Here is a 14,006-nt window from a genome sequence, read left to right as displayed (position 1 = left end):
CACGTTCAAACCCAAACTGGGTCAGTTCACTATTCAGTTCAGGCGGCATCGCGCGCGTTGTTTCCTCGATAATATCACGGCGAGGTTTTGACAATGAGCGCGATGTGCACGCGTCGGTGGGAGGGATTATCCACCAAGTAGGGCAAGTGGCTGAGGCTGAGGGACTGCGACTCATTTCTCCAGCCGTCGGCTCAAGGGTGCGCAGACGGGACGAGGGGAGCGATTCAAACCCTCCTCTTCCTCCTCCTCCTCCTCCTCCCCCTTCCATCACATATTCGCCCTAAAGTGAACATGGTAAAGTGCACGCGACGGCGCAGCGAGCAGAAACCCGAGGAGCTTCCGTCGGGAGTCTGATGCGCCCGCGGATCCATCGGCGACGCTTTGGGAGAATCGTCCCACTTGTTTCGTCCGGCGACGTTTCGATCCTCCAAATGTTCCGCGATGGAACCAATCGGCACTTTCGCGCAGAACGTGCAGGCGCTGCTCGACGCGGCGAATTACCTGGAAAATGTGGAGAAGAGCAACGGAAGTAAGTGAACACCGGGCAGCAGCAGCAGCAGCAGCAGCACGGAGGGGGGAGGAGGGGGGGGGGGGCTTTTAACGCGTAATGCGCCGAGCAGACAACAATAGAGGCGAAGGCGACAAAAGACGCGCAGCAGACAGATGAGCCCCCCCCCCGCATCCAGTGAGGTTTCACCTGCTAACTGGAAAGAAATAAAACTGGACTTTAGTCCACCTTTCGCTTCTAAGATGTCATCAGCTTTAAAGGAGCTACGTTTGTTTTAACAGAGAAACTAAATTGCATCGCCGGGTAAAAAGGTTTACATCGCAGCGACAGCCTTCAGCTGTTTAACACGGACTTTTTTTGGGGGGGGGAGTAAGCGTGATTCACTTATATAAAAAAGGGGAAATAGGCTCGTGTATGTAGCCCGTGTAGATTAGCTCGTGTTGTCTGGATATTTGTAATGTTTGAACGTCCCATTTTCCTCATTTTTAAATTGTTTGGATTTGCATCTCGAATTCGAGCATCGCATTCTCTCACTAAAATCACGGCCTTGCACTAACAAACTGCGATTTTGAGTTGACTTCCTCAAAACCTTCCGGATTCAAAGCCCGTTCATCCTCTGCAGGAGCAGCTGCTGCTTCCTTCTGTGTGTTGTTCACATGGTTTCCACATGGAACAAATTGTAAAGTTTTCATTGGTCGGGACACATGTTCCCAGCGCAGGAGTCACGTCAGACAGCCAATCAGGAGGCGGCCTGCGTCTGACGTCTTATGTTACTTGGAAGGAGGGCTCACGGGAAATGTAGGCGTTTCTAAGCAACCATAAGAAAACGACGCTGTATTCTACTGTATTCTTCTTCTGTGAAGACATAACCAATGCGTTTATTGATATCAATAATTTTTTAAGAATGGTTCTCTTTCTATTAAACTGAAATGTTCATATTTTCATTTTAATTTAATTTAGGATTCAGGTCCAAACAATGTCACTTTCATCCAGCATCCTTGTGAAGCCTTCTGCGTGTAGCATATTTGTAGAGAATGTGTGATGTTTTTTTTAATCCTCTTGATCATTTTCATTACCAGAGTGTGAGCATGGATATGCTTCCACATACCCAGAAACCCAGACTGCACTACAACTGAAACAGCGTAAATTCAAGAACCGGAAATCTGACAATATTCATAATAGGTAGGTTAATAACTCACAAAAAGTCCTCCAATGCGGCACAATATAATGTATGTGAAAGTTATGGTGTTTTTCATTGGTGTAAGGATTAAAAACACCCAGACAAACAATAGTAGAATCATTATAAACATCATATTATCATTTGCATGCGTGATGGCATAGTATGATGTTGGCAAAATTGCAGCCATTGGATTTGGTTTGTCGATAAAGTTTGCAAAATACGTTGTGTTTTGCATTATTAAGGCCTGTATAACACTTTTGTTTATATCTTCATGATTTCAACAGGTCAGCACACAATGAACTGGAAAAAAATAGGTGAGAAAAACTAAATGAAAGAAGTCATTTTTATGCATGTTCAGCACTGAGAGGGGAACAATACACAATGAGACATAAAACAGGAACCCAATGACAATAAGGAAATGGTGTGACTGGTTAGTCAGGTCAAATTTTGATTGTCATCTTACTTCAATTAACTACTGTCATTAAAAAGTGATTTGCAAAAGTCACACAGAGCTTGTGTAGTAAATGAGGAGACATTTTGGCTCATGTATTAAATGAGGGAATCTCAGAAACCAGCTGCAACAAAATGGAGCTTCCAGCTGCTAAACCAGCAGCGTTCTCTGCCATGTTTGCATATTTTACTGTGCATACCATTTCAACATGAGATGCACTGCAGGCCTGTAAATCTCTGTATCATCATCAAAGAGCTTAAAAAAAAAAAAAAAAGATTTCTTCCTCCCCAAGTTGGAAATTCACCAATTGTGTATGAATGCAGTGTGCAAATTCGCAAGGCAAATAAAAGGGGAGGTGCAGTGCGCCGCCTCTGTGGCGGCACTGTTCCTGGAGGACATGCAGACATCCCCCCCAGTCAGCGAATGGGAAACGTTTCCAGACAACAGGGCTCCTTCCTCGGAGTCTCGGCTGCGAATGTAACGGCGGCTCGCCGTGCTGTGGATACCGGATAAAGCAGCCAATGCTCTGAGCGGTTACTCCTGCAAAGGAAGCCGCGTGCGAGAAAGTCTCGGGTGGAGAGATGCACTGAGGGAGGGGGGGATGGGGGGGGGGGGGGGGTGAGTACAAATGCCACCTTCAAGGGCAAGGCTTATTTGGTAAGCGGGCTGTTGTACAGCACAAAATGGTGGCCGATGCAGAGAGAAGAGGTGACATCACAACTTGACCTATATTTCACTGCATTACGAGTGTCCTTTGGCGGTTTCTGCGTTTGGTCGGCGTCCACGGGGCCCAGAGGCCACGCTGGATCCGAAACGACCTCAGCCGCTTTTAAATCTGGGGCCAAACGAATCCATACGAGTCGTATAGCGTGGCTGATTAGCGAAAGCGGATAAACAGATAAATCAAGTGCGTGAGTGTATAGTTTGACTGTTACATTGCTCATCACACGTGGATTAATGCTACCCTGTTTAGGATTAGAAATAGAATGAATCAAAACCGAACAAATGGCCTTAATGGCTGCTAACTGCTAATCACATTGTGTAAGGAGGAACTATCACACTCTCACTTAATCACAATCAGTTCAGAGGACATTTGTGTGGAAATTCATCGTTTCGTCATGAACAATTGTCACATGATGCCCATTAGTCCGCGCGCGATCGCTCTTGAAGAAAAATGACCCGTCTTGATCACGTCTCTCATCCCGCAGACGAGCACATCTCCGCCTGTGCTTGGAGAGGTTGAAGTCCCTCATCCCTCTGGGGCCGGACTGCAGTCGGCACACCACACTAGGACTGCTGAACAAGGCCAAAGCACATATCAAGGTGTGGTAGCCCCCGTGGTACTGTACTGCCCCCCGGTAGGGCTGAAGTCTGTACATGTGTGTGCTCTAAAGTAATAGCATGTGTCACCCTCGCTGCATTATGATCTTCTTGCGCTGTGTTACGTGAGTAAATGATGTCATATTGACGACAGGATGCTGTTTTTTTCTAAATTTGGAACATTGAATTTTGGTCTTTTATCTTTCAATCTTGGTGCTTTGTTATCAGTTGCATCACTAGTATAAAGGTTAAGAAAGCAAACACATCAGTGGAAGGCAAACGGATGGATTATTAGAACCGAACTCATGATTAAATGAGATGTTGCACAGCGAGAGAGAAGTTAGGTGTTCTACAGACGGTCGTTCGCTAAACTATGAACTATAAAAAAAACTCACTATGGGGAATATAGTTGCTGCTTGTTTATTTCAGTTCATCACCCCTTCTTCTCCTCACACAAATCTCCTTTTAGCAGTCGCCAAAGCCCCCCCTTTCCTGGGGTTTTCGAGCCTTGTGTGTTTGATTGGATCATGTGACTTTCCAACTACAGGATAATGTGAATAGAAACACTGACTCGATTCATCTTAGGGGCACCAGATCAGTCGTAGTGTTTGAGCTGAGTGTGTCCGGACTGCACCAACGGCCCAGTAGCCTCGAGGCATCCAGGACTACACTTTGGCTCCCCGGGGGGGGGGGGGGGGGGCAAAGTCTTGGCCAGACACAATTTTAGGGGGGCGGGAAAATATTGGATTTTCTTGTGTCCAGCTTGTGCAGGAAAAGTGTGAGGAAAGATTGAGGGGCGCAGAATGAAAGCACTCCAGGAAACAGTGTGTGGGAGGTTAGTTAGGGCAGTTACAGGATAAAGTACCGTAGTGTATGATATCCACCGTTGACTTTGGACCGGCCGGGCTTTAAAGTCCAGGAAACGTGGGCCCTGAAAGCCTCCGTGTTGTATTTCTGCAAGCGGAGGTGAGAGGAGGAGCCAAAACCAAGAGAAAACACCCCGTATTGTACGAGTGGAAAAGCATGACCAAGGGCCTTCAGGAAAAGATTCCCCATATGGAACCGGGTTTAAAGAAGAGAAGGAGAGAGCTTGGCATCCGATTCATCATGTGAAAAAATGGTGTCTTTAAAAAAAACCCCATTGAATTTCATTAAAATATGAAATATATGTAATACATTTATACCCATGAAGCAACTCTTCCCTTTGCTTCCAGTCATTTTTCACTCATATTTACCACACACAAAGACACCAGCTGTTCCTCCAGAATCCAACCAGCCGTCCGTGCCCGTCACATTCGACACATTGACATATGAAAAGCATGCGGTGTGTTAATCATGAGGAACATCTAGAGAGGTGGGATTCATTGCTACGTTGTTTGTGCCATCGCCCCCCCACACACACACAGACACACACAAAGAACAAAACGATTAACTTGTGCATTTCTTCTCCTTCTTCATCTTCTTCTTCTACTCTTCCAGAAACTTGAAGAGATGGACCGGAGGAGTCTCCACCAGCTGGAGACCTTGGAGAGGGAACAGAGGCACCTGCAGAGGCAGCTATCCCAGCTGCAGACCCATGGAGACAGAGAGAGGGTCTGCACGGACAGCCAGGGGTCCCACATGGACTCGGGGTCGGACAGAGGTCAGTGTCCCGAACCAGAACCTTGCACCAGGGGCAAACTTTGCAGCATCATGTAGACTAAAGCAAGCAAATTATCCGTGATAATTTAGTTCTGTTTTCTTTTTTTTTTTTAAACGTGCAGAGGAGATTGAAATCGATGTAGAAAGCACTGAGTTCTCCCATGGAGAAATGGACAGCGTGAGCACCAGCGGAACCAGCGACCTGGACGACCTCAGCAGCCGGCAGAGCTCGGCCAGCGACGAGGGCTACTCCACCTGCAGCCTAAAGCTGGCCTGCTCCGCCTGAAGCAGTCCTGTCGCGGCTCTCACCAGAACCCACCAGCCCACCGCTCCATTCTCCCTCTGCAGTTTAGGGTTAGGAACCCCCCATTCACCCGAAACGTCAATTCCCCCCCGAGAACCAGCCTTAAATCCGTCACTCCTTCCAGAAGCAGCTTCAAATTGAACTTCTCTGGCATATAGACAGTTTTGTCATTTTCCAGAGGGCACCTGAATGTCCCGTAAGCCCATTGCCAGCTTGAATCAGCCATACCTGCACTCGCCAGCGACCCTGCAGAGGACCCAACACTTGACGGTCAAGTTCCTCCTCTGAAACCAGCAAATACACTAAAAAGCCAATACCAGCTAGAAGCTCACCACGGTGACACAAACCGGTTTGCTCCATTTGCCTTTTAACAACGTTGCCCCTTTTTTGTCTGGATAAAATGTCCAGATGGCACTTCTTGACTGTGTGCAAGCCAGTGGCAAGGGCTCCAATGTCTGGGATTCCAAAATGCTCATCACACCCCTAGACGCTTCTGCTTTGAGACCAACACTCACTGAAATACAGTCCACCCTTGTTATTCTAATTTATTTTGTGCATGATTATAGGATTTATTTTTTGGTATATTTAGTTTTAATGTAGCTAAGTACACTTAGTTTTCTTCATAATCTCCTAAAGAAATAGTTTACCAAATGACTTGACATGAAATTCAACCAAACGAAGCATTTGCAGTGCCGAAGGTTTTTTAAAGCATTACTTCAGATTTAGTTGAAAGAATTAAATCTGTTCACGCGGTGAGAAATTTGGAAAGTAATGAGCTGTCCCGCACAGGCTGGGAGCCATAAAGTGGCTACTTCTATCACAACTTGCCACACTATCCCAACACCCAAATTCCAGTTTGAGTTTCCCACTTGCCCCAGTAGTCACATACTAACATTCAGTAGGCAAAATGATTGTAATTGAAGCTATGGATATCATATTGGGCATCGGATTGACACATGTGACAATGTCGCAAGTACTACAGATAACCAATTTAGATTTATACTTCCAATGTTTAATACTGTAGTTTTTATGCTGTGTAGCACAACAAGTTAAAATTCTTGCCATTTTGAGACTTCCCATTACTAATTATATATATTTTGGACATAGAATTGCACTGCTGACCTTTTAGAATCAATGAAACCAAATAAGATATTTTTAATACGATTCAATAACATTTGTTTTTCCTGGTCCAAGTCCAAAGGAGATCACCACCAAATTGTGTCTTAACACGAGCATATGACTCTTGCACAAAGTTCCTTGTTACAGGTCCCTGCCCCTCCCCCCCCGTCCCCGAATCTATCAAATGCACTATGAAAAAGACAATGTCAAAGCACACCCCCAGAATGTTTTCTCTTGTGCTTATTCAGCCCTCCAAGGTGACTTTTTTTGCAAAACATGCTGCTGGTCCCCTGCTAGTACCCATGTACAGTTCCTGAGAACTGTCCCTAGAATCCTAATAAACCTCTACCACCTGAGCACAAGGAGTGTCTTTTCTTTGGCGTACATCTACAATGATTAATACATCACCATCGTTGGGGTCTTGTTTTAAACTGACATGTATTACATAAGTGAATCCTGCAACGTGGCCGTCACTGTTCATGAAGCCTCCAGAAGTAACACAAAAGTCAAACAAAAGACGCTTGAGACTCGTTTGTCAAAGAGGGGGGGGGGTTGTATTAACAGTTGTAAAATGCGACCAGATTTGTTGATATTACAAGTCTTTTACTGCCACCTACTGGACGGGACAACAGCAAGAATGATCACGTAAAAACTGGACGTAATAATCGCAAAAAAAGAAAGAAAACAAAACAATGTTTATTTCACTGTTATATACACATTTTAAAAACAAAAAATTCCGGCATGTCAATTGAACACCACTATTGACATTCAGACTCCCCCCCCATAAAAGGTGAGTGTTTAAAATCCCACTTCAATTTTACAAACCCAATCTGTAGGTGCATATCTTGTCTTCAGTGGAGCCCAGACACACACGTCACTCTACGGCTGTTCTACAACACCGCGTGTCCTCGTGCAGCCGGCCGCATCCTTCCCACCCCCCCGTTTGGATGTTTTGTTGTTGTACCTACATAATATATAAGAAAAACTACATCGAAATTTCAAACAATGGCGCACAAGCAATTCCATTCTTTACTTGGGAAACATAAATTTTGTAGAAACAATGGAAATGCACCGATACAGGTTGTACACAGTGATTATTTTACACAGGAAATATCAGGTCATTGTGGCATTAGATGTCTGACATTGTATTTCGACGTGTCGTGGTACTGGGTCATTGGCTTGTCTGCGATACCACATGTTCCCACTCCCACCTTCCCATTGACGCTTTCTGGAGATGCAAATATGCTCCTCTTTACCTAGAGGAAGAAAAAAAAAACTATTTACTTAAAAAAACAATTCATCCCACAACAAGGATGAGGAAAATGTTAAAATCCTTCTGACTTCAACCATCTGATTTTCTTTAAATCAATTTTCTTGTATTAATTAAACGAAAGTCATTCTAATTGACTTATTTTAAAGAAATAACTACATTTTGATATTAGAAGATAAAAGAGGAGAAATTGCCAGTAAAATAACAGTAGTCCATAATTGGCTACTGATCACCGATAAATAATAATAAAAATAAAGTACCTGTCCTTTCTTGTTCTTCGAGTAGGCTTTGTTGTTGAAACTTTGCCACTTGGATTTTTGTTCTTCCCTTTCTTGCTCCAATTCCTTCATTCTCAGTACCTTCTTCTGGGCTTTTTTCTTCTTGTACTCTCTCTGCTCTGCGATCTGCTCTTTCCTAGAAAGACAGACGAGGAAGAGGAATATGAAGTCCTGTCTACGATGTACAAACACGATATAATAAATATGAAATAACTTCAGAGTTCAACATACAGCAATATAACTACATTAAAAAAATGAATGCATTATTGGCACCTTATAATCATGAACAAAATGTATGCAGTTACAGTACTTTGTATATTAACCTTTTTTCTGTTTAAAAAAATCTTCCCAAAAGAAGTATGTGTATATAAATTGTCTTTGTGCGGCAATATTACAAAGAGTGTCCACTTTCAAAATCAGTCAACACAAAAAGTAAACATAGTCCAACAACAAAAAAACAGTTACTAATTGGAGGCATGAGTACAGTTTAATGTCAATCCCTATAGCTACTGTACATTCTTTTATAAGGATGATGAAAGCAAATGTGTATTAGTTTAGTTTTTTACCTTGATTTGGGCTTTCCATCCTCGTTGGAACGTTTCCCCTCCTCTACTTCCTTGAGGTTCTGCAGAGGAATCACTTCTGCATTCCCATAGCCAGCGAAGGTCACGGCGGCAGTGCCGTTCTCCCGGTCAATCTCCTCGATCTCAGCCTCATACACCCTGCCAAAGAATCACGCCTGTAAGCAGGTGAGTACGAGCCAAATACTCTAGCTCTACTTAATGTCTAGACCAATATACAATACTAATGAAACTTAAATACAAGACCGGTGGATTCTTTCAATAAAAATCTCAGGCTTCCACTACATATTAGAAAGCCAGTTATGCACTACTTTAGGTGATGCCTTTGTTTTGAAAAGTATCTCCTGGAATAGTTTCGTCTGAGCAGCTGTGATATGAGCAGTTTATGCATATTTTAAGATACATTGTTATCTACTAGTATACAGGTAGGATTTTACAACTTGTACTTAAACAGCAGTAAAACAACCAAGTGCTTAATACAGATCTGAAAACATACAAAACTACGGGGCTGCAGTTTCTCCACCCAAAAGAACCTTTTATATAACTGAAGACGAATAAATTACATGGATGGACAGAAGGTCATCCATAACATCACTATCCGAATGAACGCAAACCTAATTAAATGTTACTGATAGAAGGCAACTTTATAGAGGCTGGTGATACTCACTGTCCATCCTGCTTCCAAACAGCTAAACAGCTGTCCCCCACTTTCCAGCCATGCTTCTGGGGTACGGCATCTGAGCCATTGGTACTGGAAGTACTTTCTGCGGGCTGTGAGGTCAGGAGGTCTTTTGTCAAGTCAATGACTTCCTGTGGAAGGAATGCAATGCAATCAAATGGTCATGAAAATGTGGATGAGTTCCCCCCTTAAAAAGGTGACCAGAAGTGTGACAGATATTTTTCTCAGTTTGGGCTTTTCTTAAATTAAGCACTGTCTGTGGGGAGCCCTTACAACTATTCAGCGTTAGCCATCTAGAAATATCATTTTGGAAAATGCTTATTTTAAACCAAGTCAATACTATTTTAATACTAAAACTCTAAATATACATTTGAAAATCATTCATGAAAACTTTATATTGTTCAAATGCAAAAATATGTTTTCCAATACTAAAAAGTTAGAAAGGCGTTAATAGATTTATATTCTACTGTTACGTTACATGTCATCAAACTGACGCTTTTATCCATATCGACTTTCAATAATAATTTTTCCTATTTCATATGTGCAATGACCAGAACTCCACTGTTGTGTCCTATTTTAGTTTTGTAGTTCACATATTTCAATACTCAACTTCTTTTTTTCTGTTCTTTTTTTAAACTGTTGGTCATTGATGCTTTGTATACAACACTAGTCAAAAGTTTGGACACTTCTCATTCAAAAGAATTGACTGGTATTGTATTATATTTAGACTAAAACAAAATGTATCTTGGCATCGGATCTTCCTCCAATAGTGTACACAACAGTCCTGTATAACTTACATGTTGACTTTTGCTCTATTCCAAAGAATCATTTTACAACAATGGGTCACTTTATTCTTAAAACAGTGTAATCACCATATCATTCCAAACGGATCCGGCAATGACGAATACGCCCCTTCAATGAAAATTATTTCACATTTACACAAACCTGCAAGTCTTTCTGGAGTTTAAGGAGGTCTTCATTTTCTTGGTCGGTGGATAGAGCGACTTCTACTTGCTGTAGCTGGGCTTTGTAGCTGCTCAACTGTTTCGTTAAGTCGTCCGACATCTGTGTGTTGACAAAAAAAAGAAGGGGGTTTTCTACTGAACCGTGCTAACAAATGGGTCAACTTAGCCGAATTAGCACGACCGAAACGCCAATTTTTTAAGCAAACGATATTGAATCAGCAACAATAAGATCTCACAAATTACTAGTGGAGTATGTACTTGACATTAATTAGTTAAACCGTGCTGCCAAAATCTCCCTTTAAATAAAAAAAACATCATATAACGCTAGGGATCAACATTACCGTTAGCCTAACGCTAAGAAGGTTAGCAACATCCCTCGGCCTCTTTTTACGTCGACGGGAAATTTACGTACGACGGCAACCGTTTTAATACTGTCAAAAACGGCCGAGGGTCTATCACAGCTTAAGGGAAAGGGGGTGTCTGTGTAAATCTTACTTCGGTATAAATGCTCTTGACCGTTAAATACAGCAGGCATCCAAATCTTCAATCGACAATTTGCCCAAGCGACAACTGAAAAGGACAACAGTGCGCGTTCCTTCTCGCCGTACACAATTATTCAACCGGAAGTCCACGAGGGACGCTCTCGCGATAACAAGCGAGATGAAGCAGATGAAGCGAGATCAAGTGAAGTCAACAGCCGCTCGTCAGTGTCCCTAGTGGCATCTTCAGTTTCCTAATTGTGCCACGATGGAACGCAAAGGCTATAAAAACATTGAACTATGATACTCTGCTGTGTGTTGCAACGATAGCAAAAACGAGTGATGCTCGATGTTGTTTGTGTACATGTAGAAACAGATACACACACAAAAGTAGACACACTCACAAGAGTGATGCCTCAGAAAACTAAAACCGTTTTAATGAATAAATATCATTAAGTCATTAGAGTAAAACATGTCTCCTGGCATGCCAGTCTAAATAGATGACGTACCAATTTGGGTACATTAACATTGTGACAATATTATCTTTTTCTTTCATTCAGGATATATCAGAACATTTTGCTGCTAAACCAGAAAGAGTGGAATTTAATACAGCACACAAACACAATCTATAAATCTAAAACGTTGTAATTGTCATAATCAGCCTGTGGTTTCAGAGTGTGAGAGCAACATAAAATTGCTTTTGAATCTCCAGCGGCAGATGAACTCCGCCCATTCCTGATCTCACTGGAGAGGAGTCAGCCTCACACATCCTGAGCCTCAGATCAAGCCCATATAAAACAACGCACACTCCCCTTCAGCAACGACAGATGACAGGGTCTCCCTGAGCCAGCACCATCTGCAATGTAAGTCTGTTTTATGAAAGTTGTTATGCTAAAATGTTGCTAGATAAAACATTAGTTTTCAAGGAATAGATTGATCTTAAAAATCATTTTGGAAACTGGGAATGAAAAGATTTTCCCTTTATTTATTTTTCATATGAATACACTTTTTTTTTTACTTAAGAGGAAGAGAAGCACAGGTTTCTTCAACAGAATTCTCCAGTGGGAATCTATTCTCTGATGCTGTGTTCCTGAATGAATAATATTAATAGACAACTGGCAAGCATAGCTTCCAAACCTTCTAAAAGAGCACTGGCTGGAAATAACCCTCGACACAACAGCTCATCCTGATGGGTTGTCCCAACTTCACCAGCGGAAATGAGACTTTGCCTGACATGCACCTGTATACTGTGCAGACCTCTGTGCCGTTAACAATACTTGTGGGTATCCTCATCCTGCTGACTTTGTTTGGAAACGTAATGGTGGTAATTGCTGTGATGACAAGCCGAGCCCTGAGAGCGCCTCAGAACTTGTTTTTAGTCTCTCTGGCATGTGCAGACATCCTGGTTGCCACCTCGGTGATGCCATTCTCTTTGGCGAATGAGCTGATGGGTTACTGGTACTTTGGTAAAGTCTGGTGCGAAATCCACCTGGCTTTGGATGTGCTCTTCTGCACCTCGTCCATTGTCCACCTGTGTGCCATCAGCCTGGACAGATTCTGGTCCGTCTCTCAAGCGATTGAGCACAACTTGAGGAGGACGCCGCGCAGGATTAAATGCACGCTCTTCATAGTTTGGGTGCTGGCGGCAATAATTTCATTCCCTCCGCTCATCACAATGAAGAAGGACGAGGGCGAAGAAGACAACCCTAAATGTAAAATCAATGAGGAGAAATGGTACATCATATTCTCCAGCACGGCCTCTTTCTTTGCACCCTGCGTCATCATGGTGACGGTGTATCTTCGAATATACCAGATCGCCAAGAAAAGAACCAGAGCCCAGCCGGGCGAAAGGCAGAGAGACACAAAGTGTGGCTCGGACCCTCTGGAAAGAAAGGACAGAGGAGGGAGGGGGGAGGAGGAGGCGGACGGCGGAGGGATCACTGGGTTAGACGCTGAGGAGGAGCCTTCCTCGTCTGATGGGAACGAAACCGTCCTTTGTTCCCTGAAGAAGAGGAGGGGTACACGGACCACCAAAGTGTCTCAGGAGGAGCCTGGAGAAACCCCTCCTCAGCCCCGTGGGAGGGCGACCAAGTGGAAAGGAAGGCAGCACAGGGAGCGGCGCTTCACCTTTGTTCTGGCCGTGGTCATGGGAGTGTTTGTTCTTTGCTGGTTCCCCTTTTTCTTCACATACACGCTCACCGCTGTGTGTGACTCCTGCCGTGTGCCAGAGACGTTGTTCAAAATGTTTTTCTGGCTTGGTTACTGCAATAGCTCTCTAAATCCTGTCATATACACTATATTCAATGTTGATTTCAGGAGGTCTTTTAAAAAGATCCTTTTCAAAAGGGACATAAGAGGTTAATAATACACTTTCTATGGATACATTTCAAATACAGCAATGTGGCCATCTCTATTAGGCCCCTATTAGCAGTGTATATAAAAGTGTATTAAAATACATTTTTAGAGTTTTTGATAAATGTGAAATGTAGCAGTTTTGCTTTAGTTTTTTTCATATTAGACATTCAGTTGATGTATGTAACATTAAATCATACAACAACGATTGAGTGTGTAGTTTGTTTTACTGTGTGACACCCTGTGAGTTTACATTCCACATTTGTGACAACATGGATGATCTACACCTCATTTGTACTCGTTCCTGAATGATTTAGGGATGGAAAAAAGTTTCCTTTAAATGTGTGACACTGAAGTTATTTAGTCTGTAACACAAAGACAACTAATATGGCTCACATCACAGACAATCATTCATTCATCAAACCATATTGTAAAAGCTCTCATATTGCAATCCACTGAAATGTCAATAGTTTGTAAACAAACACGGCCAGTGATTTTATTATGACTGAAAACTCAATTATGTGCACATGACAGTAATTACCCTGTGGGAGGAAGAAAATGCCAAAATGATGGAATATCATTATTAAAGTACGTGTTTCTTCTCTCTCTCTCTCTCCCAGTAATTGGACATGGAAAGACAGATTCATAAAAGTAGATAATTGTAAAAACTACAGTATTGCCAAAGACAAATATGCTATATTTAGTTGTACAATAGGAAAAACAACAGATTAAAGTTAATTGTACTCAAAATATATTATCCCCAGACCACCAACAATCTCCTTCACTCATAAAGAGCTGGAGAAAATGACGATTATATGACAAGAAAATTACGCCTGGGAGGTACAACAATATTGAATGGAGATTATCATGAATAATAGG

General features: G+C 42.7%; 3 protein-coding genes across 3 annotated transcripts; 2 read left to right on the top strand and 1 right to left on the bottom strand.

The window, feature by feature from the left end:
* Window positions 1-109: 109 nt before the first annotated feature.
* On the top strand, window positions 110-6,671 carry LOC119214272 (max-interacting protein 1-like). The gene is made up of 6 exons (XM_037465938.2): window positions 110-529; window positions 1,588-1,690; window positions 1,973-2,002; window positions 3,348-3,462; window positions 4,939-5,101; window positions 5,223-6,671. Exons 1-6 carry the CDS (start codon window positions 442-444, stop codon window positions 5,384-5,386), a joined length of 663 nt encoding a protein of 220 aa, XP_037321835.1. The 5' UTR covers window positions 110-441; the 3' UTR covers window positions 5,387-6,671.
* Window positions 6,672-7,201: 530 nt separating this feature from the next.
* Window positions 7,202-10,947, bottom strand: smndc1 (survival motor neuron domain containing 1). Its single transcript, XM_037465937.2, has 6 exons — window positions 10,792-10,947; window positions 10,277-10,396; window positions 9,320-9,462; window positions 8,638-8,793; window positions 8,054-8,207; window positions 7,202-7,779 (listed from the first exon to the last, which is right to left on the bottom strand). Exons 2-6 carry the CDS (start codon window positions 10,394-10,396, stop codon window positions 7,642-7,644), a joined length of 711 nt encoding a protein of 236 aa, XP_037321834.1. The 5' UTR covers window positions 10,792-10,947; the 3' UTR covers window positions 7,202-7,641.
* Window positions 10,948-11,638: 691 nt separating this feature from the next.
* On the top strand, window positions 11,639-13,184 carry LOC119214103 (alpha-2A adrenergic receptor-like). The gene has a single exon (XM_037465562.2). The coding sequence runs from the start codon at window positions 11,965-11,967 to the stop codon at window positions 13,135-13,137; it is 1,173 nt and encodes a 390-aa protein (XP_037321459.2). The 5' UTR covers window positions 11,639-11,964; the 3' UTR covers window positions 13,138-13,184.
* Window positions 13,185-14,006: the final 822 nt, after the last annotated feature.

The sequence above is a fragment of the Pungitius pungitius genome, chromosome 13 (assembly GCF_949316345.1).
Source record: "Pungitius pungitius chromosome 13, fPunPun2.1, whole genome shotgun sequence".
Lineage (NCBI taxonomy): Eukaryota > Metazoa > Chordata > Actinopteri > Perciformes > Gasterosteidae > Pungitius > Pungitius pungitius.
This window is presented reverse-complemented; position numbering and strand designations above follow the sequence as displayed.

Bases quoted from the DNA above. Each gene is read 5' to 3' on its own strand.
- LOC119214272 (XM_037465938.2), top strand. From the start codon at position 442: ATGGAACCAATCGGCACTTTCGCGCAGAACGTGCAGGCGCTGCTCGAC. The intron at 530-1,587 runs GTAAGTGAACAC...TTTCATTACCAG, and splicing joins TGTGGAGAAGAGCAACGGAA to AGTGTGAGCATGGATATGCT. The intron at 2,003-3,347 runs GTGAGAAAAACT...CTCATCCCGCAG, and splicing joins AATGAACTGGAAAAAAATAG to ACGAGCACATCTCCGCCTGT.
- smndc1 (XM_037465937.2), bottom strand. From the start codon at position 10,396: ATGTCGGACGACTTAACGAAACAGTTGAGCAGCTACAAAGCCCAGCTA. The intron at 9,463-10,276 runs GTTTGTGTAAAT...TTCCTTCCACAG, and splicing joins AACTCCAGAAAGACTTGCAG to GAAGTCATTGACTTGACAAA. The intron at 7,780-8,053 runs GTACTTTATTTT...TTCTTCCTCTAG, and splicing joins CGAAGAACAAGAAAGGACAG to GTAAAGAGGAGCATATTTGC.
- LOC119214103 (XM_037465562.2), top strand. From the start codon at position 11,965: ATGGGTTGTCCCAACTTCACCAGCGGAAATGAGACTTTGCCTGACATG.